At 38.4% G+C, this 25,814-nt stretch overlaps 1 protein-coding gene across 1 annotated transcript; it reads left to right on the top strand.

Moving 5' to 3' along the window:
* Positions 1 to 1,131: 1,131 nt before the first annotated feature.
* Positions 1,132 to 25,138, top strand: LOC136833213 (pro-resilin-like). The gene is made up of 9 exons (XM_067095077.1): positions 1,132 to 1,153; positions 1,501 to 1,529; positions 1,737 to 2,504; positions 4,087 to 4,103; positions 8,660 to 9,252; positions 13,439 to 14,001; positions 19,995 to 20,063; positions 24,326 to 25,006; positions 25,106 to 25,138. Exons 1-9 carry the CDS (start codon positions 1,132 to 1,134, stop codon positions 25,136 to 25,138), a joined length of 2,775 nt encoding a protein of 924 aa, XP_066951178.1.
* The last annotated feature ends 676 nt before the right edge of the window (positions 25,139 to 25,814 follow it).

The raw sequence follows: 25,814 nt of genomic DNA, 5'->3' as shown, positions 1-25,814 counted from the left end.
GAAAAAAAGATTTGTAGAGCCAACCTCTGGCACAGTGTAAAACACCATAGGTTAGTGATTTTACCGAAGAAAAACTTGCAAAGGCAATCTCTGACGCAGCGTGAAACTTTGTAAGATTAAAAAAAATGAAAAATACAGACTCACAGAGGCAACATCTGACACAGCATAAAACCACTTAAGTTGATGCCTATGTGAAAAAATACTTGTAGAGGCAACCGCTGGTGCGGCTTAAAACCCTGTGAGCTAAAGCCTTTGTAAATAGAAAAACAAAAAAAAGACCAGTAAAGACAACCTCTGGCCCAGCAAATATCCAGTAAGTTAATGCTTTTGTAATAAAGAAAAAGAAAAAAATCTACAGAGGCAACCTCTGGTGCTGCGCAAAACCATGTAAATTAATGCCTTTGTACAAAAAATGACAAGACTTGCAAAAGCAACCTCTGGCGTGGTGCAAAACGCCATAAGAAAATTTTTTATTTCATTTTACAAAGTAAACCACTGGTGTGGTTAAAAACCCCGTAAGTTAATGCCATTATAAAAAAAAATTACAAGGGCAACCTCTGGCGCAGCATAAAACCCTGTAAGTTGATGCCTTTGTGAGAAAAAAAAATTACAGAGGCAACCTGTAAAAAAATTTAATAATCCGAATCGTAATTCTGTGAATACCACCTGGCAACAAAATTCTCACAAACCATCTAAAAACTATTCAGAGCTCAAATGAATGATCAAACCAGAAATGCAGATCAAAAATCAATACCATATTAACAAGTATGATAAACCTATACCATATGCGACACAAGTAATCGATCTGAACACTTATGCTAGCGTACAACACTTCGCAACAATTTCAAAGAAAGATTACAAAAATATGCGCCACCACTCCACCAATGATAGTATCTTTTACACGATTTGAATGCAACAGTTTTCATACATGTACTAGTTCTAAAATAAGATCATTTTCGTGATGCACAACCTTACTATAGGAGAACCCATGCAAGGTCATCAAGGTGGAGCCGAAACTGCCCTACTTCACGTACCATATATAAAGGCTTCTTACAACTTCTGCGATATCAATCAACGGTGAAGTCTCTCACCCTATACACACGGATTTTGGTCTACTTCTGCGGACGAATGATGAGGGTTCTTGTTCTATGTGGTGAGTGGCTGAACATTAAAAAGATCGTTCTTAGACAGAAATGTGTCTTCGTAAATACTTATGAAATGAATCTAAAATGCAGTATTTTTCTTTAAATTATCATACACAGGATAATAACCATATGAAAATAATATCAAAACTTGTTCATCTAGTACCTAGATTCTTAAATGTCATTCACCAAACTATTTAATTAGTTTATTATAAAAGAGACTATTTCGCCTTAATGTTTTTAAAATAAGAATGATGCTCAATGATACAATGATAAAAAAACATCAGATAGTGGCTCCATCAATGACATAAATATGAAGGAAAGCTATGTAATAAAAACTAAATCCATTACTTTCTAGCTATCTTAGTCGTCACATCGGCAGACAGAAGACCACCACCACACAATGGTTATGGAGCTCCACCAAAACCTCTAGGCAATGGATATGGAGCTCCACCAAAACCTCCAAGCAATGGATATGGATCTCCACCAAAACCTCCAACCAATGGATATGGAGCTCCACCAAAACCTCCAAGTAATGGATATGGAGCTCCACCAAAACCTCCAAGCAATGGATATGGAGCTCCACCAAAACCTCCAAGCAATGGGTATGGAGCTCCACCAAAACCTCCAAGCAATGGGTATGGAGCTCCAAGTGCTCCAAGCAATGGGTATGGAGCTCCACCAAGCAATTCTTATGGACCTCCAAGGAACGGCTATGGAGTAGATCCACTTGCTGCCTTGGCAGAAAATATTCCTGGTGGTGGTATACCTGGTGAAGATTATCCCGTCTTAGCCTTTGTTCCTGACACAGGTTTCGACTGCAATGCCCAGAATGTCCCTGGATATTATGCCGACACTGACCCAGAAGCTGGCTGCCAGGTCTTCCACATCTGCCAGGACAGGCCAAATGGACGCCGTCAGCAGGACTCCTTCCTCTGCCCCAACGGCACCATCTTCAACCAACAGTACCTCGTCTGTGACTGGTGGTTCAACTTCGACTGTGCTGACGCCGAATCCTTCTACTCAGTCAACGAACTCATTGGAGTCGTACCCTATGGATATGGGCAAAGCAATGGCAATGGCAACAACGGCTATGGTTCTAATGGAAATGGCAATGGAAACAACGGCTATGGCTCTAATGGAAATGGTAAAGGAAACAATGGCTATGGTTCTAATGGAAATGGTAATGGCAACAATGGATATGGTTCTAATGGAAATGGCAGTGGAAATAACGGCTATGGGTCAAATGGCAATGGTAAAAGGAATAATGGCTATGGTTCCAATGGAAGCCGAAATGGCAAGAAAAATGGTAACGGCAAAAGGAATGGTAATGGTAATGGTTATGGTTCCAATGGCAATGGCGCTGCTGTTTCCCCTGATGAAATTTATGGACCACCTGCTGCCCCTACCAATGGCTATGGAGCACCTGCTGCTCCCAGTAACGCTTATGGAGCTCCCCAGGCCCCTTCTAACGCCTATGGCGCTCCTTTTTAAATAAAGTCTCCTTTACCATTTGACCGTCATACGAATCTCTCATGATCTTCAGCCTTTACAAAACAGTGCTGTAATGTTAATATAATTAATATATTTATGTATAATAAATTGCAGAACAAGCAAATATTCTTTCAATCAACCATATGGAAAAATGAGGTAATAATTTTTTAAAGTTTTGATACAGTTACAACAGTATGGCAAAATATCCACCATAAACTTTGATCACTGTCATGGTTAAAAATTGTGTGCCATCTGTCATCCTAAAAACCTCTATGACTGGTATTTTTTCAGTTCACATCACAGAAAAGAAAGGGATGGTTCAAAACATAAAACAGTCAAATTGTATCAAGACTTCTCATCCAGATAGTTTTGTGAAGTAGAAACCAAATGGTCATAGTGCCCAATACAGGACCAAGGTCTCACAAGGAAAGAGTGTTAATGGTGCTGGCCATTAAATGATAATTTTCATAAGAATGCTATATGCCACAAGGAATGCTGAAGCCAGAGAGTTTCAAATCCGGAAAGCAAATGTTATTGAAGATGGATAAAACTGGTTAGCTCTTGTGTTTTTTGACTTTCAAGATAACACAAGGCATCAGTATAGAAGCATGACGGACTATGTTCTCAAAACTTTGTTTTCAATAGTCATTATTTATTTTTTTTTTTTAACTTTATTTCTGATTTAGAGTTCTATTTTATCACAAACATTTACTTAAATAACTTAACCTTGGGAAGTAGATATAATGATCAGACTCTCCTCCACCCGCCAAAATTGCATCCCCAAATCGCCTCCTGTGACCACCTCCCCCAATTTTTAACCTCCCCTTGTGTTCATGTCTACAAGAATTTCACAGTCTTTGAATCTACTTTGGTCTTGCTGTCTGGTCTTGATTTGGCTGTCTGATTTATGAATTTTAGACTTTCAAGCCAAGCACTGTGGTACTTTCGGCCTATCAGTGATTAAGACAGTGAAAAGACGTTGTTAGAGTGGTTGGGCAGCAAGACTAATGGGATCCACAAAATAAAAATGGATGAAGTACAACGACCTAAAGGTGGAACTGAGAAAACTCCACGGTTGCACTAAGAAGTAAATCCCAGAGGTAGAATGGTAAGACTGAGGAAAGGAATTGGGAATGGAGGCAGGACAAATTTCAAAAGAGCAGAAGCACCTAAGAACTGAAGGGGCACAGCAAACCAGTAATTTCCTACACATTTCAACTTACAAATTATAAACATCCACTTTCGAATAACAAGGCCTCAGAAACTTTCAAACTGTATAATGAAATCAGCTACGTAAAACTCATTTTCAACATTTTCAAGATGTGCAAACTAAGTGGAAGCAACACGTCTCCCAACTGCCGCATTCATCGTTTCACTTTCAAGAGGTGAACAGTAACTCCACCTTCACAAACCCTGCTACGTGCAATTCTCCAATGATTAAGGAACAGAGAATGGGACAAAAAATGGGTACTCTTAAGTACACTACTATTCTTCTTTTAAACATTTTTGGAGGTTGCTAAATTTAGTTAATGCATCTCTTCAGGAATTTCTTGCAAAACTACTAAAAGTAATCCCTGCAAAACAGCTAATTTAATGGCATAACCAGACTACTATAGTAACTAAATTATTGAAACACCTAACTTCGAGTTCCCTAATAACTTCCTGATTAAGTACTGATTAAGAGCTAACTCTTGGCTTCATGTCAAGGCCCTAGTTATGTGAAGCGAGCCTTCCAAACGCTTAATTCAACAATTCTTGTCTGGAACATCCAAATAAAGCTCTGATTCCTCTTCACATCACACTTCGTTTATGCCAAGACTTGCACTATGGTGGCCAAGCTAAGCCAAGTACACTGCCAGCCATACCAAGTAAAGCCAAGCCAATCACTCCATTAGTGGAGCCAAGCAAAGCCAAGCCAAGCCATTACAAATCAAGCCCTCTGTTAGCCAAACCAAGCCAAACACTCTGCTAGCCTAGCCAAGCTAATCACTCTGCTAGACAAGCTAAGCCAAGGCAAGCACTCTGCTAGCCAAGCCAAGCGCTCTGCTACCAAGCCAAGGCAAGACAAGCACTCTGCTAGCCAAGCCAAACCAACCACTCTGTTAGATGAACCAAGTCAAGCACTCTGCTAGATGAACCAAGCCAAACACTCTGCTAGACAAGCCAAGCCAAGCCAAATTTAAGCACTCTACTAGACAGGCCAAGCAAAATACTCTGCAAGACCAGTCAAGCAAGCACTCTGCTAGACGAGAGAAGCTATGCACTCTGCTAGACAAGCCAAGCTAAGACAAGTAAAGCCAGTCACTCTGCTAGACAAGCCAAGTCAAGCACTCTGCTAGACAAGCCAAAGCAAACACTGCCAGCCAAGCCAAGTTAAGCACTCTGCTAGACAAGCCAAGACAAGTCAAGCCAAGCACTCTGCTAGACAAGCCAAGCCAAGACAAGTCAAGCCAAGCACTCTGCTAGACAAGACAAACCAAGCAAAGTAAAACCCAGCACTTTGTTTGCCTAGCCAACCAAAGCTGAGCACTCTGCTATACAAGCCAAGCTAAGAACTCTGCTGAACGAGGCAAGTTGAGGCAAGCCAAGCACTCCACTAGCCATGCTAAGCATGCTGCTAACCAAGCCAAACACTCTGCTAGACAAGCAAAGCCAAGCCAAGCCAATCCAAGCCCTCTACAAGCCAAGCCAAAGCAATCAAACACTGCTAGACAAGCCAAGCCAATTCAAGCCCTCTATGTACCAAATCAAGGCAAGCTAAGTCAAACACTCTGCTAGACAAGCAAAGCCAAGCCAAGCCAAGCAATCTGCTAGACAAGCTAAGCCCAGCAATCTGCTAGACAAGACAAGCCAAGCCAAGCCGAGCCAAGCACTCTGGCAGACAAACTGAGCCAAGCACTCTGCTAGCCAAGCCAAAGCAAGCATCCTGGTAGACAAGCTAAGCCAAGCCCTCTGGTAGGCAAGCCAAGACAAACAATCGACTAGGGTACTAGGCAAGCCAAGCCGAGCCCTCTACTAGCCAAGCCGTGCTATCTAACAGCCAAGCCAAGCCAAGCCAAGCCTTCTGCTAGTTGAGCCAAGCCAAACCAAGTATTTGTGTTTCAAGTTGTCAGTAATATGCCTCGTCGTTGATCGCTTAACCTACAGTGTTTGTGTCCATCAATTTTTTGCTCAGTGGGAAATAGAAATAACTGAACGTTTCACAGTTTGTATATATATATATATATATATATATATATATATATATATATATATATATATATATATATATATATATATATATATATATAATTGCAATAGCCACAATGACCTCGTAACTTCTCGAATTCTTTCACTTTTTGGATACGCCTGTAACTACAAAGCCTTTGGATCCAAGTGCAAGAAATATGAAGAAATTATGATGTCCGGTAGCGGGAAAGGACATCATAATTTCTTCATATTTCTTGCATTGCATCCAAAGCCTTTGTAGTTATACGTATCTAAAAAGCGGGACGAATTCGAGAAGTGGGTGCTGTAACTTAGTGCTGGCAACTTCTTCCAGAAAGATCGACTAATAACTGAAGGATCCGTTTCCCTTCGTTAGAAAAAAAAATGTGCAGAGGCAACCTCCGGCGTGGAGTAAAACCCCGTAAGTTAATGCCTTTGTAAGAAAAATAATTTAAAAAGACCACATCTGGTACGACATAAACCCTTAAGTTAAGGCTTCTGTACAAATGAAACTTAAAAAGGCAACACCTGGCACGGTGTAAAACCCAGTAAGTTAATGATGTCTGAAGGAAAAAAGATTTGTAGAGGCAACCTCAGGCGCCGTGTAAAACCCCATATGTTAATGCCTTTGCCAAAGAAAAACTTGCAAAGGCAACCTCTGGCAGGGCATAAAACTCCTTAAGTCAATGGTCTCTAAAAGAGACCTTGCAAAGGAAACCTCTGACGCAGCGTAAAACCCCATAAGTTAATGCCTTTGTAAGAAGAAAAAATAAAACTTACAGAGGCAACATCTGATAAAGCATAAAACCACAAAAGTTAATGCTTTTGTAAGAAAAAAATAAATTAGAAATAAAAACTTACAGAGGTAACACCCGACACAGCATAAAACCACATAAGTTGATGCCTATGTAAAAAAAAAAAACTTGCAAAGGCAACAGCTGGCGCGGCGTAAAACCCTGTAAGCTAATGCCTTTGCAAAAAAAAAAAAAAAAAAAGACCAACAAAGACAACCTCTGGTGCGGCGAAAAAACCATGAAAATTAACGCCTTTGTAAAAACAATAAAAAGACTTGCAAAAGCAACTCTGGCGTGGTGTAGAACCCCGTAAGTTAATGCCTTTGTAGGATAAAAATAATTGTAAAATAAAACATGTGCAGAGGCAACCTCTGGTGCGGCATATAGCCCCTTAAGTTAATGCCTTTGTAAAAGGAGAAAAAAAATTTGTAAAGGCCAGATCTGGCGTGGCCTAAAACCCTGTAAGTTAATGCCTTTGTAAGAAAAACTAAAAAAAAAAAAAAATTACAGAGGCAACCTCTGGCACGGCGTCAAATACCATGAGTTAATCCCTGTTAGAAAAAAAAACAAAATAAAAACAATCTTACATAGGCAACCTCTGGCGCAGTGTAAAATCCCGTAAGACAATGCTTTTGTAAGAAGAAAATTAAATTATAGAAAATTTACACAGACAACCTCTGGTATGGCTGAAAACCCCGTAAGTTAATGCCTTTGTTAAAAAAAAAATAATTTGTGAATGAAGAATAACACATACAAATCACACTGATGCGATAAATCAGGCTGTGTCTGTCTCTGGGCTTTCTATTGGTGTTGGCCTTTTATTTAGTTCAATTAATCACTGTAAATATATTCAATCCAAGATTAACTACCACAAAAGAAAACAGAAAATAATTCTTAAAGACATCAACGACTAAGTAAAAAAGAGCGTTCCTTTTCAATTAAATAATGAAATTAAAAATCTACCACTGAGAAGAAATACAAACACATAACCGGAGATGCAAATTTACCGTTTGCTTACATAAAAGAAACATAACTCCAGTTAAATCAGGAATCTTTTAAAACACTAAAACAGTCAAGTGACAATTCAAAACACGAACTTGCTACTCCACGATTTTTATCCATCAGTTTTCGCAAGCGTAACACTTTTGAAACGCGATCAGTTTCGTGATGTGCAACCTAGCAAAATTGGCCTTACGCAAGGTCACTGAGGTGGAGCCGAAACCTGCCCTGGATCGCCTACCGAATATAAAGATGTCTCGCACACTTCACGATATCATTCACTTGCGACTTTCCACCTCTGGAGCTTCTGGTTTCTCTTATCTGCACATCAACCATGAGGGCTCTGGTGCTTTGTGGTGAGTGATTCAGCTCTGAAATATTTTTATAGTATATTTCCGTGAGAGAATCGATTGGAATAAATTCTGTTACCACTAAATTATTTTAAACATGCCATTTAAATATTATATCGTAAGGATTTTTACAAAACAGATAGCTTGCTCACTTACTATCGAAATCTTCTGAAAACAAAAATACCAAATCTAAGAAATGCTACAAAATAATGTCTATTTTTTTTCTGTAACATAAAAGAAAAGGAAATCTACACAATGCTCATATATTATTGCACACCCGGCCTTTGCTTGCGTAACTTTCTTCCATATATTTGACAATTACTTGTCCTGGTAAAAATATGTTGAATTTTCAAATATTTATACATAAAAAGTAAGTTTCTAAAAACTTCACAGCTTCACATATTAAACAGGCAATCATTGACAGTATAACAAAATAACATATAAATAAGCTACTCTTTCCATATGACACAAGTCAGAATAATCCACAATAACAGTCCTACTTACTCCCTTCCTTTTTAGCTCTTTTGGCCGTCACATCCGCAGACAGAAGGCCACCACCAAGCAATGGTTATGGAGCTCCACCTCCATCTCCAAGCAATGGTTATGGAGCTCCACCAAGTGCTCCAAGCAATGGGTATGGAGCTCCACCAAGCAATTCTTATGGACCTCCAAGGAACGGCTATGGAGTAGACCCACTTGCTGCCTTGGCAGAAAACATCCCTGGAGGTGGTATTCCTGGTGAAGATTATCCCGTCTTAGCCTCTGTTCCTGACACCGGATTCGACTGCAATGCCCAGAATGTCCCTGGATATTACGCCGACACTGACCCTGAAGCTGGCTGCCAGGTCTTCCACATCTGCCAGAACAGACCCAGTGGACGCCGTCAGCAGGACTCCTTCCTCTGCCCCAACGGCACCATCTTCAACCAACAGTACCTCGTCTGTGACTGGTGGTTCAACTTCGACTGCGCTGATGCTGAAGACTTCTACTCAGTCAACGAACTCATCGGAGTTCAGCCTTATGGATATGGAAAAAGCAATGGCAATGCTAACAATGGCTATGGGTCAAACGGAAATGGTAATGGCAACAATGGCTATGGCTCCAACGGAAATGGTAATGGCAACGGTAGAAGAAATAATGGATATGGTTCCAATGGAGGTCGAAATGGTAAGAAAAATGGCAATGGCAAACGAAACGGTAATGCAAATGGTAATGGTTATGGGGCAAATGGTAATGGGGCTGCTGTTTCCCCCAACGATATTTATGGTCCACCTGTCGACCCTAGCAATGCCTATGGAGCACCTGCTGCTCCAAGCAATGCTTATGGAGCTCCTGAAGCCCCTTCTTCAGCATATGGAGCGCCCTGAGCATCGTAGTATTATTCGACAAGATCATTTTTGTTTTCCTATCTCCTTACCTATTGACTCCTCACAAAGTGGATTTCTAGAAACATAATATATTTATGTAAATTAAATATGAAAGAGTACAAATACTTTTATTTACCCCCGAAAAACAATCAATGAAAAATTTTCACATATGAAAATGGTCAAGGAGACGCCAGTTTACATCAATCATCATCCAATCCCATATTTTCGTAAAAACCACTTACTTTTTAAAAAATTCTTTTGTTTAGTACTGATTATTTTACATGGGTACTCAACCAGATTTTCTGGCATGGAAATAAAAATTAATTCAAGCAATATAATTTTTTAAACGATGTCACACTTTTAGGCCCTGATCTATGTCTAAATTTACCATCCAATGAAAATGGAAGCATGCTTTGTCAGCATTCTCCCAGCAAAAAAATTTTTACCCCATTTATTTTTTTATTATGTTAACCGTTATAACAGTTCCTCTTGTAATTGCTCTCTTTACTAACTGAAAACACGGAAAAACTGTTAACATTAACATAATATACCGTCAACTAACAAAATATGAAATGAAAACCTCTTGAAACTGTAGATATTGGAGTAGATCACGTTATAACACCTACAAGTATGAAAAGGAAGCATATCAGATAGGATTAAAATTGATAAAAGATGAAAAAACGCGTAATAATAATAATAATAATAATAATAATAATAATAATAATAATAAATAATAATAATAATAAGAAGAAGAAGAAGAAGAAGAAGAAGAAGAAGAAGAAGAAGAAGAAGAAGAAGAATTTCAACGGAGACATGATAACATTATCATTATCAATAATATCAATGGCGATATATAATATATATATATATATATATATATATATATATATATATATATATATATTATATAATATATATATATATATATGTATATATGTATATATATATATATTAAATATATATACATATTACATATGTATATATGTATGTATGTATGTATGTATGTATGTAATGTATGTGTATTTGCAATTTTCACCAGAACTGTGACTTCTCTCGTCTTTGGTTACTTTTCCATAAGAAAACATTTTGTTGACTGGAACTGTTAATTATGTGTTCTTTCTCACATAAAAACAGCATTCACAAATAAATTAATAATAAACAGATGCATATTTCACTTTCCACCTAAAACATTACTTAGGCGAGTCAACACGACATTTACTGTAGCAAGTAAAAAGTGGCCCGAAGTTTCTTCAGCGCAATCGAGTTTTCTGTACAGCGTATAATCAAGGCCACTGAAAATAGATCTATCTTTCGGGGTCTCGGTATAATGTTGTATGAGCCGCGGCCCATGAAACTCTCAGCCGGCAGTGGTGGCCTGTGTTGTAGCATTGCCAGAAGCATGATCATGGCTAACTTGAACCTCAAATAAAAAAAAAAAACTACTGAGGCTAGAGGGCTGCAATTTGGTATGTTTGATGATTGGAGGGTGGATGATCACCATACCAATTTGCAGCCCTCTAGCCTTAGTAGTTTTTAAGATCTGAGGGCGGAAAAAAGTGCGGACGGACAGACAAAGCCGGCACAATAGTTTTCTTTTCAGAAAACTAACATGCCATAAACTGACCTCGGCAACTGACCGCAATCATATCACAAAAAGGAAGATAATAAATCACTGACCATTATTGGATCAAGAATCTTTGGCATATGCTCTATAATAGTATGAGGCATCCTGTCAGGTATGATAAGTTGCCGACTCGTGTTTATGGCATGTTTTATTCCAGTGTGGACGCACCCTTAAATATTGAAAATTTCTCATAATAGCATTTTCCTAGATGCCACACTCTTCCAAAATAATCCGAATTTCTACCAAATATCAAATGAAGTTATTTTTGCACACCTTTACGTACGAGATATATATTATGAGAGAGAGAGAGAGAGAGAGAGAGAGAGAGAGAGAGAGAGAGAGAGAGAGAGAGGTGGATAGGAGACACTCAGATAAAAACTGTAGTTTATACCGGTTTCACAACCTGCAAGCATGAGAGAGAGAGAGAGAGAGAGAGAGAGAGAGAGAGAGAGAGAGAGAGAGAGAGGTGGATAGAAGGAGACACTTAGTTAAAAACTGTAGTTTATACCGGCTTCACAACCTGCGTATGAGAGAGAGAGAGAGAGAGAGAGAGAGAGAGAGAGAGAGAGAGAGAGAGAGAGAGAGAGAGAGAGAGAGGTTAAGTATACCTTAGTTTAACCAGACCACTGAGCTGATTAACAGCTCTCCTAGGGCTGGCCCGAAGAATGAGATTTATTTTACGTGGCTAAAAACCAATTGGTTACCTAGCAACGGGACCTACAGCTTATTGTGGAATCCAAACCACATTACAGCGAGAAATGAAATTCTATCAACAGAAATAAATTCCTCTTTATTCTTCATTGACCGGTCGGAGATTCGAACTCGCGGCGCAGAGTGCTAGCTGAGAACGGAACCCACCCGCCCAATGAGGAACGAGAGAGAGAGAGAGAGAGAGAGAGGTGGATGGATTGGGTGGATAAAAGGCCATGGATAAAGGCCATGGTTAATAACTGTACGTTTATTCCGGCTACACAGCCTGCATATGAGAGAGAGAGAGAGAGAGAGAGAGAGAGAGAGAGAGAGAGAGAGAGAGAGAGAGAGAGGTGGATGGGAGGGTGGATAGAAGGCCATATATGGTTAATAACTGGACCTTTATTCCAGCTTCACAACCTGCACATGAGAGAGAGAGATGGTTGAGGTGGATAAGAGACACATAACTAATAATTGTAGCTTATTCCGGCTTCACAACCTGCATACAGAGAGAGAGAGAGAGAGAGAGAGAGAGAGAGAGAGAGAGAGAGAGAGAGAGAGAGAGAGAGAGAGAGAGAGAGGACGGACGGGGATAGAAGGCCATACATAGTTAATAATTGTATCTTATTCCAACTTCACAACTAGCATATGAGAGAGAGAGAGATGGGATGTAATACTAACTTTATCTTATCTAATTACTTGAAGATATATAATGGAGAGAGAGAGAGAGAGAGAGAGATGTGGGTGGGGTATGGTGGATGGACAGGGTATGCATTTTTGATAACTATATCCTGTTTGGTGTTGGTCCACACGCCAAGGTAATTCTCGAAATGAACATGAAGACAAATAAAGCATTTAAAACACTATTAAAAACCTACATCGTAAGAACGAACAGTAATATGGAAAGTCATGAGTCATGAATGATTTCAGAAACGACTGGAAGGTTCCCACGATTCGTCTGCTTCTGTTTTCGCAAGCGTAACACATCTGAAATGAGATCATTTTCGTGATGCTCAACCTTACTATGGAAGGCCCCATGCAAGGTCACCGACTGGAAGCCGAAACCTGCCCTGAGCCTACAGCGGAATATAAAGGCGTCTTCCTCCTGTCGTGATATCACTCAGGCACACCACCTTCCACTCTTTGCAACGTCTGTCTGATCTATTTCTGCAAATTAACCATGAAGGTTTTTGCTCTATGTGGTGAGTGTTTCAGTTGTGAAATATCGATTTCTTACAGTATATTCTTTTGTAAAAACTGTTTTGAACTTTTATCTAAAGGGTAGATTTAAACACTGCGATTTTCAGTACATAAAACAGTGGTTGATACCTCCACTTCCGACTGAATATTCCTAGAGAAGTACCGAAGAAATATTCTGGAAAAAATTCTCTTCTCACCTACCCTCTATTAGTGTAACAGCTTTGATACAAGTTATAATAACACTGATTACCAAAAAATAACCAAAAAATAATAATTTCATTTAGTATACAGGTAACAACATTAAGTACATAAGTAATGTATCAATAAATATATAATATGAAACCTTGAGGCTCGATGAAAATACTTAACACCGATACATAACCAATCAACACTGACATAAATTCCAGAAATCCTAATTTATTCCTTATTCTTCCAGCTCTCTTCGCCTACGCATCAGCAGACAGAAGGCCACCAAGCAATGGTTATGGAGCCCCACCACCATCTCCAAGCAATGGTTATGGAGCTCCACCAAGCAGTGCTTATGGACCTCCAAGGAACGGCTATGGTGTAGACCCACTTGCTGTCTTGGCAAAAAACATCCCGGGAGGTGGTGTTCCTGGTGTCGATTATCCCGTCTTATCCTCTGTCCCTGACACCGGATTCGACTGCAATGCTCAAAATGTCCCTGGGTATTACGCTGACACTGACCCAGAAGCTGGCTGCCAGGTCTTCCACATCTGCCAGAACAGGCCCAGTGGACGTCGCCAGCAGGACTCCTTCCTCTGCCCCAACGGCACCATCTTCAACCAAAAGTATTTGGTGTGTGACTGGTGGTTCAACTTCGACTGCGCTGACGCTGAATCCTTCTACTCGGTAAATGAACTCATTGGGGTCGTTCCTTATGGATATGGAAAGAGTAATGGCAATGGGAACAATGGCTATGGCTCCAATGGAAATGGCAATGGCAACAATGGCTATGGCTCCAACGGAAATGGTAATGGCAACAATGGCAACGGTAGAAGAAATAATGGCTATGGTTCCAATGGACGCCGAAATGGTAAGAAAAATGGCAATGGCAAAAGGAACGGCAATGCAAATGGTAATGGTTATGGGGCAAATGGTAATGGAGCTGCTGTTTCCCCAAAGATATTTATGGCCCACCTGCCGCCCCTAACAATGGCTATGGAGCACCTGCTGCTCCAAGCAATGCTTATGGAGCTCCCGAAGACCCTTCTTCCGCATATGGAGCTCCATTTTAAACAACCTGAGGATCACGGCATGATTCGGCAAGATCGTTTTTGTTTTCCTTTCTCCTTACTACTGACTTCTCACAAAGTGGATTTCTAGAAATATTATATATTTATGTAAATTAAATATGAAAGCGTACACATACTTTTATTTACCCCCAAAAAACAATCAATGAAAAAATTTTCATCATTTAAATCTATGGTCAATGCGATGTCAGTTTTCATACATCAGTCAACCAATTCCATATTTTCCTAAGAATCGCATAATACGTTTAAAATAAACCCTGTCATTTAGTAATGATTGCGTTACATGGATATTCAACCTGATTTTCCAGCATCAAAATTAACAAGTAAAGAATGCGCCGAAGTTTCTTCGGCGCAATCGAGTTTTCTGTAAATCGTATAATCAAGGCCACCGAAAATAGAACTATCTTTCGGTGGTCTCGGTATAATGTTGTATGAGCCGCGGCCCATCAAACTTTAACCACGACCCTGTGGTGGCCTAGCCTATATCGTTGCCAGAAGCACGATATGGTTAACTTCAGCCTTAAATAAAAAAAAAAACTGAGGCTAGAGGGCTGCAATTTGGTATGTTTGATGATTGGAGGGTGGAAGATCAAAATACCAGCCCTCTGCTCTAGCCTCAGTAGTTTTTAAGATCTGAGGGCGGACAGAAAAAGTGCGGACAGACAGACAAAGCCGGCACAATAGTTTTCTTTTACAGAAAATTAACAATGGTTGAAGCAATATATTCTCTCAAAAATATCAGACATTTAGGGTCCTGATATAATATCTTTTTAAATTTATCATCCACAGTCAATGAACAATAAGAAAAAACCTTGAAGATAGTTACAGCAAAAGATCTACATGCTTAAATATTAAGTAATAAAAACATCAGTAATTTAGTATAAATTCATTAGTATCTAGTTTATCAAGTAATACTAGCAATAATAATTATACAAGGGATATTTTAAAAGTCTTTGGGCATGAATAACTTAACTGATATTTCTGAGCCTTACTATTCATTATCATCATCATTATTCAGTGAGTCTCGCTTACCTTTGTTCTTTTAAATCTTTTCTAGAGACGGGAGTTTTGGGAAAGGAAAAAAACATACAGTATGCCCCTATAGGTGTTTACTTTCTTGCAGCTTCAACCTGTCTAAGCTTAGGAGTTAAATTTGGGATGTTGACTAGTCTAAGTTTCATCAGCAATAATAATAATAATAATAATAATAATAATAATAATAATAATAATAATAACATTGTCAACAATAATGACTATGACGTCATATAATAATGATGATGATAATTATATATATATATATATATATATATATATATATATATATATATATATATATATATATAGATAGATAGATAGATAGATAGATAGATAGATAGATAGATAGATAGATATATGGGTAATAAAGTTTCCTCTTCTTCATAACTGTGCTTCTCTTGGCTCTGGTCAATTTTCGGTTAAAACAGAATGTACCTTTAGTAACGTCATTTCAGATGTTCCCCAAGGTAGTGTTCTAAGATCTTTGTTATCTATTATCCGTACTACTGACACGCTGCAAGGTCTGGAGAGCAAACTGAATGCATACGCCGATGATGCTTCTCCTCCAGCTGCTGTTCCTTCTCCGTGCCTTTGGTCTGTGATTGAAGAATCCTTGAATAAGGATTTGGCACTTATTCAGGAGTGGAGTAGGCTTTGGGGCATTAAGCTCAATCCTTCTAAAATTCAAAATATGATTGTCGATTAAAAAAACTTCTGCCTTTGCATTCTGATTTACATTTAAACGGCACGGTTTTAAATGTCAGTGACTCATTTAAGATTATACAGGTGTTACTTTTGATAGGAAATTGACTTTTGAGAAGAACAAAAGTAATGTTGCTTCCTGTTTCTCAAAAAGTTGGCATTTTGCCAAATATTTCAGAATGTTTCGGGACGAAGCTATTTTATACGTTTTTACTCTTTTCTTCTCCCTTGTTTGGTGTATTGTTCTTTAGTGTAGTCTTCTGGTGGATGACTCATCTCAACTCTTAATGTTGACTAGTGGCCTAGTCGTAAAGTAAGCACATTATGTGTGTTGAATTTAATGTACTACATTGTCAAACATCCTCTGCACTCTTCTTTGTCTGACATAGTTGTTTTTATTTTTTTCTTTCTTTAAATTTTCAGCTGAAAACCCTTAAAGACAGTCAACCGGCTACAAACCCACAAGGGCTCCAAACGGAAAGCAATAGGAAAGGGTGATGAATAATTACATATATGAGGCAATAGGAAATAAAACTGATACCCCTGAAATTCAATAGACGTCAGCAGAGAGCAGGAATGAATTTACCCCTCGCTTAAATATTTGGAGATCAGGAGATTCCACAACTGCATTTGGCAAAACTTCCATATTTTAGTTATAGCAAGAAGAAACTACTAAGAAAGTGACAAACTGTTTGCAGCAGTAGCCTGCCTAGTGTTGGGAGCAAATCCCGCTAGGTCAGGTAAAAATGAACATTGAGGATGTTTTCGCTATAGTACATTTTATGCAACAAACATAATGAACTTACTTTACGTCTATGCCACAAGTCAGCATTTAGAGTTGGCGCAATAAACTTAACTGATGCCATAACTTTAACCAAGAGTTTGAGTTGAGAGTCAGCACCAGAAGACCACATTGAAGAACAGTACTGGAGAATATGGAATAAGAAAAATTAAAATTATTAGATATAATAGCTTCACGAAACATTCGAAAACACTTCTGCAAAATACCAACTTTTTGAGAAACAGAGAAAGCAATATTACGTACATGTTTCTAAAGAAAAAAAGTCCATTTCTTTTCAAAAGTTACCCCTGAAATCTTAAAAAATATCTCTGACATTTAAAACTGTACTATTTAAATGCAAATCATGATGCAAAGGCAAAACTTTTCTGGATCGACTATCATTCTCTGAGTTTTAGATGGGCTGAGGCTCATGACCCAAAGCCTACTCCACTCATGAATGCGTGCCAGATCTCTATTCAAGGATACTGCAACCACAGACTTAAAGCGTAGAGAAAGAACAGCAGCTAGAAGAATAGCATTATTAGCGTATGCAATCATTTTGTTCTCCAGACCTTGCTACATGTCACCTAGCACAGATAATAAATTGCAAAGGCCCAAGAACACTACATTGCGGAACACCTAAAATGACATTACTAAAGCTACTATGCGGGCCATCAACACAGACTCTTTGGCCTTTGCCTATTAAATATTCAGTTAAATATTAATTAAGGATCCACCAATTCCAAATAATCTTAACTTGTAGACAAGAGCTCCATGATTCACTAGGCAGACTGCTGCTGCAAACACTGTGTTGTTTTTTAGTATTAAGTTTAATACTATTCGGTTTGCTAGGCGTTTTATCTGGGCTACAACTAAACTGTGGAAGTTTGACTGGGGCAGTTGTGGAATCCTCTGATCTCCAAATGTCAGATATTTCCCTTCCCATTTAAATCCACTTCGTGGGGTACGTACTAAATCAGTTTCTAAGGTCGTGCCCAAACTGCAGTAAAAAAAAATGTCATAAAATCACGCTGACAACTTATTGCATACATATCTGCAACAAGTTGAAACAAGTCAACGACCGTAAGTGGATAACGAATCCTTGGGAGTTCCGGATAATCGCAAGTGGCACTGGTTACGACCGCCAAAAGGTCGCCGACTTTTATTCAAAATGTTTGTGATGTATTGGCGATAAGTCATCGACATGCGTTTATGACAAGTTTTACTGCAGTGTGGACACTACCTGCAACAAATGTTTGAAATCTCTAATAATATTTTCGCAGATGCCACACTACACTACTCCCAAGGAATCTGAATTTCTATCAATACCAAATGAATTTTTTCCTACTTCTTTAGGTAAGAAATATGTACAAAGAGAGAGAGAGAGAGAGAGAGAGAGAGAGAGAGAGAGAGAGAGAGAGAGAGAGATAATCAGTAATTGTACTTTAGAGCTTTAGATAGAGTGGGTGGATACGTGACCTTACATAATCAGTAATTGTACTTTACTTCAGCTTTACAACTTACATATGAGAGAGAGAGAGAGAGAGAGAGAGAGAGAGAGAGAGAGAGAGAGAGAGAGAGAGAGAGAGAGAGAGAGAGAGGTGGGTGAATAGGACATAATTATAACTTTATCTCATCTAAACTGAAAACTTGAAGACATAATGCAGAGAGAGAGAGAGAGAGAGAGAGGTGGGTGAATAGGGCATGGTTATAATTTTATCTCATCTAAACTAAAAACTTGAAGATATATAACGCAGAGAGAGAGAGAGAGAGAGAGAGAGAGAGAGAGAGAGAGAGAGAGAGAGAGAGAGAGCGAGAGAGAGAGAGAGAGGTGGGTTGGGTAGATAGAACATACATTTATAATAACTCTTTCCTTTTTTAATGTTAATAACGTGCAGATGACGGGGGTGATCCTTTCGCTTCCGGAATAAGGGAGTGACCCTCACAACAAAGCAATTCTCGAAATGGCCATAAAGACAAATAAAATATATAAATAAAAATCCCAAAACACGCCTATATAATAGAAATCAACCCACATATAGTAAGGGTTGTGAATTACTTCACAGATGAATGTATATCTTTCCCATGATTCGCATGCTTCAGTTTTCGTAAGCGTAACACTTCAGAAATGAGATCATTTTCGTGATGCACAACGTTGCTATGGAAGGCCCCATGCAAGGTCACCGACTGGAAGCCGAAACCTGCCCTGCACCACCAGCAGAATATAAAGGCGTCTTCCTCCTGTCGTGATATCACTCAGGCACACCACCTCCCACTCATTGCAACTTCCGTCTGATCTGTTTCTGCAAGTCAATCATGAAGGTTCTTGCTCTTTGCGGTGAGTACCTCATCTCGAAAATAGAATTTTCTTAAAGTATATTCCTATGAGAAAGCTGTTTTGAAATTTTATCTGAGGGTCGACCAAAACAATAGGCTTCTGAATATCTAAAACAGTGGATGATGCGTGCTTTTCACTTCTGACTGATTTCTGCTAAAGCTGTAACGACGAAAGGTTCTCAAAATATTCAATATTCACCTACCTTTTTCAATATAACAGTTTTGATATTAACACAGATTGTCGAAGAAAATTTCATTTAGTACAAAAAAATGCAATATTTAGAGGTACTCATGTAATTAACAAAGACAATGAAAATGTGAGACTCGGTGATATAATGTAACACCACTACCTAACAGCTGTTTGTACTTCTGACAAACACAGACATCAATTCTATTTATCCTGACTTAGTCCTATTCTTCCAGCTCTCTTTGCCTACGCATCAGCAGACAGGAGGCCACCACCAAGCAATAGTTATGGAGCTCCACCAAGTGCTCCAAGCAATGGGTATGGAGCTCCTCCAAGCAATTCTTATGGACCCCCAAGGAACGGCTATGGAGTAGACCCACTCGCTGCCTTGGCAGAAAACATCCCTGGAGGTGGTGTTCCTGGTGTCGATTATCCAGTCTTATCCTCTGTTCCTGACACCGGATTCGACTGCAATGCCCAGAATGTTCCTGGATATTATGCCGACACTGACCCTGAAGCTGGCTGCCAGGTCTTCCACATCTGCCAGAACAGGCCCAGTGGACGCCGTCAGAAGGACTCCTTCCTCTGCCCCAACGGCACCATCTTCAACCAACAGTACCTCGTTTGCGACTGGTGGTTCAACTTCGACTGTGCTGACGCCGAAGACTTCTACTCAGTAAATGAACTCATTGGAGTCGTTCCTTATGGATATGGGAAAGGTAATAGCAATGGCAACAATGGCTATGGGTCTAACGGCAATGGTAACAGAAACAATGGCTATGGTTCCAATGGAAGCCGAAATGGCAAGAAGAACGGTAATGGTAAGAGGAACGGCAATGGAAATGGCAATGGTTATGGCGCAAATGGCAACGGTGCTGCCGTTTCCCCAAGCGATATTTATGGACCACCTGCTGCCCCTAGCAATGGCTATGGAGCTCCTGCTGCTCCCAGTGACGCTTATGGAGCCCCCGAAGAACCTTCTGATGCCTACGGAGCTCCTTTCTAAATGAATAAACACATTTGCGCCACTCGAAGCTGACCCTGTTTCCGACATTTTCCCAGATATGAATCTACGGTGAAATGGTGTTATAATAAAATTATACTATATTTATGTAAATAAAAATACAACATTCACTTAAGCTTTTAATCATCCATTCAACAGATATAACTGAAAATGCCGCTCCTTTTAAAATAACAAATCCCTGTTCAGTTTTAATAATCTGACTGGAGTAATGTATCTTTTTATGGTTCATTCTGTTTGCCACCCTGATACCAGCGACTTATTTCGGTCAAACCAAATTATGCAAATTACCTGCGTTTTAAGTTACAACAGAATTTACATTTTCTGAAGGTTTTCAATACAAAGAGTCATAGGCCTAAGCATTTTCATGATATATACAAAAAATAATGTTACAATTTTCACGCAGTAGTATCATGTAAAGATTACAAGTATATATTTCCTATTACATATCGCAAACTGTTCTAGGGAGTCATTTAATTTGTTTAGGCATTTCAAAAATTTTTATGCAATTAAGGCCGCCACTAACGTTCAGTTATACCTGAGCAGTTATGCCTGCACAGTCGGCCTGTACAGGTAAAACTGAACCCACTAACGATCAGTTATGCCAGATAACAGGAAATCCTTAGTAGCTATCACTGGATCAAAGAACAAAAAAAAATTACTAAATGAAGAATTCTAAAACATTATTTCTACAACATACCGTTTACCAAAGATCACTTGTTTTGTGCACAATTCACTGTTCTCAAGACAGTGATAAACAGATGAGAAGAAAGTAGCCCACTCAGCTAAAAGAATCAGTGCATAAATTAAATTTACATAAATATCAACTAACCTAACATCCTTGAGTGGATAACTACAACAAACAACCAAGAAACAACTATCGGCTTAAAAAAAAACTAATTTAAATAATAAAAATACCAATATCGTCTCCATAGTAATTACATCTTCCGCATGAAATAAAAATATGAGAAAATCTAAGAAAAACAATGATAAAAATAAAAATCATTAGAATTACCATGACAAACTTTATTATGAGATTGTTTTTAGGGGTTCAGGAGGCAAATTCGTGTTAATGTAAGTCCATTTAAGAGAAAAAAAAATGGTAGCTTATGGAATAATCACATCGATATATGGAAACACGAAAGAGTGAGAAATTGGAGAAATTGATCTTATGCGTAAATAATCTGTTTGCGGTGAGAAAATGGGATAAAAAGTATTGGTAAAAGGTGTATATATTTTTATGGGGCAAGCAGGAGGGGTGGTAAAAAAAATATGAAAGGACAAGGGGACAGAATTGTTTGAAATTAAAGGCAAATAATTAGCAGAATGATCAAGAAGCAGGTTAATGTCCGGTTACAAAAAGAAGACATCAGAGTGTTTAGCGAATGTATTTTAAATAAAAAAAAAAACCTATTATGTTTGATTCTGAGACCTTTGAGATTTTAGTCTTTACAACTGACGCGTCAGTTCTCTATGAAAATGAAATAAGAAAATATTTTAGACTCGACGATGCAATATTTTATCATTTTATATCTCGCCCCATGGTACGGAATGAAGCAGCTGACAGTCGTAAAATGAAGTTATTTGGGTGTGAGGTTGGTTCAAGTAAAACCAGCTACATTTATTTATTGATTTCTTACTGTAAATCCGGTTCATGTTGTACTAACAGTGTACCTAATCATTCTAATTGTTTGGAAGTACTTGATCTTACCGAACAGTCCAAGTTCTTTTTATGCAATATTCTGCTGCTGCAAGGAATTCAAGAATGATCTGTAGGACATTCCATAACAAACGGATGATAGCGCATAAAGTCTCTTCTTCTGTCACTGTTCAAATACAGTTCTTCAACCTATGACCCTAACATTATCCCGGGACCTCCATCTTTTAAACAAAATAAGTGTAGATGGGAAATTTGTCTTCAATAAATTGTGTTGTTTAGACCAGATTATTATTATTATTATTATTATTATTATTATTATTATTATTATTATTATTATTATTATTAAGCATCCAGTCTTATGGAAGGAGAAGGAAGCCTCTGAACTTTCAAAGAAAGCTTTCACGTAACGATGGCCATTTGTAAAAGCAGGAGAGAATAAAATGAAAGGATTTGAAATGTATATGAGTACAAAGAAAAATAAGCAGGTTTTAGACGCGGGCTGTAATTTCAAGTAATAAACAATTTCACAATCATTTTATCCAGCAAAAAAATTATCAATAAACTTTGTTACAATTAAAAAAAAAAAACTATCTACTGGACTAATATAAATACGTAACTAAATATCAGCTACAAAAGGAAGAAATGCCAGATTGGACCTCAAAAACCATGGAACCCGAACCCAAGGTTGTGGAAAGCCACGGTATGGAGGTTATGGCACAGACAGTTATGAGGGCAGTCACTTAGACTTATGCTTGATACTTTTTCGGAATCTTTATTTCTACAGGGAACAGTTACTACCGCTCTTGCTTTAAGATATTCAAGTTATAATCTACGTGACTGAAATGATACACATGCATACATACATACATACATACTTACACACACACATATATATACTGCATACACATAACACACACACACACACACACACACACACACACACACACATATATATATATATATATATATATATATATATATATATATATATATATATATATATATATATATATATATATATATATATTCATATATAAGGTCAACCAAGGCTTAATGGAATTGCCCAAGAACTGCTTGTAGAAGACCTGAATCGGAGAATTCTCCTGAATTACAAACACACTCACTTTGTTAGTTAGAATTTCTAACATTTAACTATGATAAAATTATTCGACAGAGAAAGAGAGAGAGGGGAGAGCTGTTAAATAAAAAAAGACTCATAATGAACTGTCAAAACTTTCTGGAAATAAAGGGGTTGCACCAGTGAACTGCAGTGTGTTCCAAACACCAAGAAAACATTGAAATGAAAATAAAGACCGAAACAAAATGCAAGATGAAAATAGAAATCGAAACGAAAATACCAAATTGAAAATGCTCATGACATACAGCTTATTTCAATAGTACTTAACGGTCACGCTTACGTAAAGAAATCGACAACCATCAGAAAATGATACTAAAATACGCAAAGCAATAGATTACTTAACCAAGATTGTATCTTTTCCACGATTTTTATTCATGTTTTCACAAGCGTAACGTTCCCGAAATCAGATCATTTTCGTGGTGGGCAACCTTGCTATAGAAGCAAGCGACCGTGCAAGGTCACCCAGATGAAGCCGAAATCTGCCCCTGGGGCACCTGGAGAATATAAAGGCGACTCTCTTCCATCGTAGTATCACTCTGCTACGGCGCCCTACTCTCTTTAGAGCTTCCTGAGCATTCCTGCTGAGAAATCATGAAGGGTCTTGTTCTTTGTGGTGAGTAGCTTAACTTTTAAAGATCGTTTTCTTATATTGCAGTAGGTCTATATTCCTGGAAAAGATTCACAGTCTTCGTGGTACCGGCCAACTACAGTCTTTCCTTCTTTAAATTTTCTGGTATACTCCTGTACAGTCTATGAAATTTTTTGTTCATGTTGATTCACTAACTTTGAAAGATCAGAATTTTACCTCACAGATTGTTCATTTTGAAAAAAAAATCTACATGTGGAAGGGTAAGGTATTCTTATTTAAAAATTTACATTTTGAAGATTTATAACATGTCAAAAAATCCTATATATGGCAATCAATTTCAGCCAAAAAAATGATTAACATAATTATTCCCACATATTCAGTTATGGTATTAATATCAACGAAACACTTCATCCCTGAAATGTTATACCAACAAAAACAGATAATTTGGCCTATCAGAAAATGAAATTTTTCTGACTACAAGAATATTTCAAAGTAACAATAAAGATTAAACACCAACAGACAACTAGTTGACAGAGAGAAAGCAGTTCTAACCTGTGTGATGAAAATATCGGCCAAAATATTCCACTAACAATTTACTCATTTACTTTCTAGCCCTCTTGGCCGTCACATCCGCAGACAGAAGACCACCACCAAGCAATGGGTATGGAGCTCCACCAAAACCTCCAAGCAATGGGTATGGAGCTCCACCAAGCAATTCTTATGGACCTCCAAAGAACGGCTATGGAGTAGACCCACTTGCTGCCTTGGCAGAAAACATCCCAGGGGGTGGTATTCCTGGTGAAGATTATCCCGTCTTAGCCTTTGTTCCTGACACCGGGTTCGACTGCAATGCCCAGAATGTCCCGGGTTATTACGCTGACACTGACCCCGAAGCTGGCTGCCAGGTCTTCCATATTTGCCAAGACAGACCCAATGGACGCCGTCAGCAGGACTCCTTCCTCTGCCCCAACGGCACCATCTTCAACCAACAGTACCTCGTCTGCGACTGGTGGTTCAACTTCGACTGCGCTGATGCTGAGGACTTCTACTCAGTCAACGAGCTCATTGGAGTTCAGCCTTATGGTTATGGAAAAAGCAATGGCAATGGAAATGGCAATAATGGTTATGGTTCTAATGGAAATAAAAATGGTAACAACGGTTATGGCTCAAATGGCAATGGTAATGGAAACAATGGCTATGGCTCCAATGGAAATGGTAATGGAAATAATGGCTATGGCTCCAATGGAAATGGTAATGGCAACAATGGCTATGGCTCCAACGGAAATGGTAAGAACGGCAACGGGAAAAGAAATAATGGCTATGGCTCCAATGGAGGTCGAAATGGTAAGAAAAATGGCAATGGCAAGAGGAACGGAAATGGAAATGGTAATGGTTATGGAGCAAATGGCAATGGAGCTGCCGTTTCCGCCAACGATATTTACGGACCACCTGCCGCTCCCAGCAATGGCTACGGAGCACCTGCGGCTCCAAGCAACGGTTATGGAGCACCCCAGGCCCCTTCTTCCGCCTATGGAGCTCCTTTCTAAATGCACCTGAAAAACGCTAAACGTATTTGGCATCTGTTGCTCGCTTCTGTTTTTAATTATGTTCAATGTGGATCTCGAACTGAATATTGTTATGCTGACATTATAATATATATTTATGTGCAATAAACACAGCAGAACAAAACTTATTTTAATCTCCCGCGAAACAAAACCAACACACAAATTACTGTCATTTTCAAATTTACTAAATATCACAAAACCACGACACAAATTATCGTAATTTTCAAATTTACTAAATGTCACAAAACCAAGACACAAATTATCGTAATTTTCAAAACAACTAAATACCACATAGATTACAGAAGGATCTATTATTCTAATCTCCCATGACACAAAAGTAAGTCAACAATTATCGTAATTTTCAAAATCTACTAAATATCACAGATTCCAAAGGACTTCTTATTTTAATATCCCAAAACCAAGGCAAACATTTTCGTAGTTTTCAAACGTTACTAAGAGAGGATGTCTTTATTTATTCTCCGATAAACAATTGAGAAGCAAAAATTATCGTAATTCTGAAAAACTACTAAATATAACATAGATTCAAAATTATTCCTCATTCTAACTTCCCACAAAACTGAGACAAAAATCCGTCTATCAAAAAATACTAAATATTATATAAAAATATAAAATTATTTACTTTTAAGACAGAAATGTA

The sequence above is a fragment of the Macrobrachium rosenbergii genome, chromosome 51 (genome assembly GCF_040412425.1).
Source record: "Macrobrachium rosenbergii isolate ZJJX-2024 chromosome 51, ASM4041242v1, whole genome shotgun sequence".
Lineage (NCBI taxonomy): Eukaryota > Metazoa > Arthropoda > Malacostraca > Decapoda > Palaemonidae > Macrobrachium > Macrobrachium rosenbergii.
This window is presented reverse-complemented; position numbering and strand designations above follow the sequence as displayed.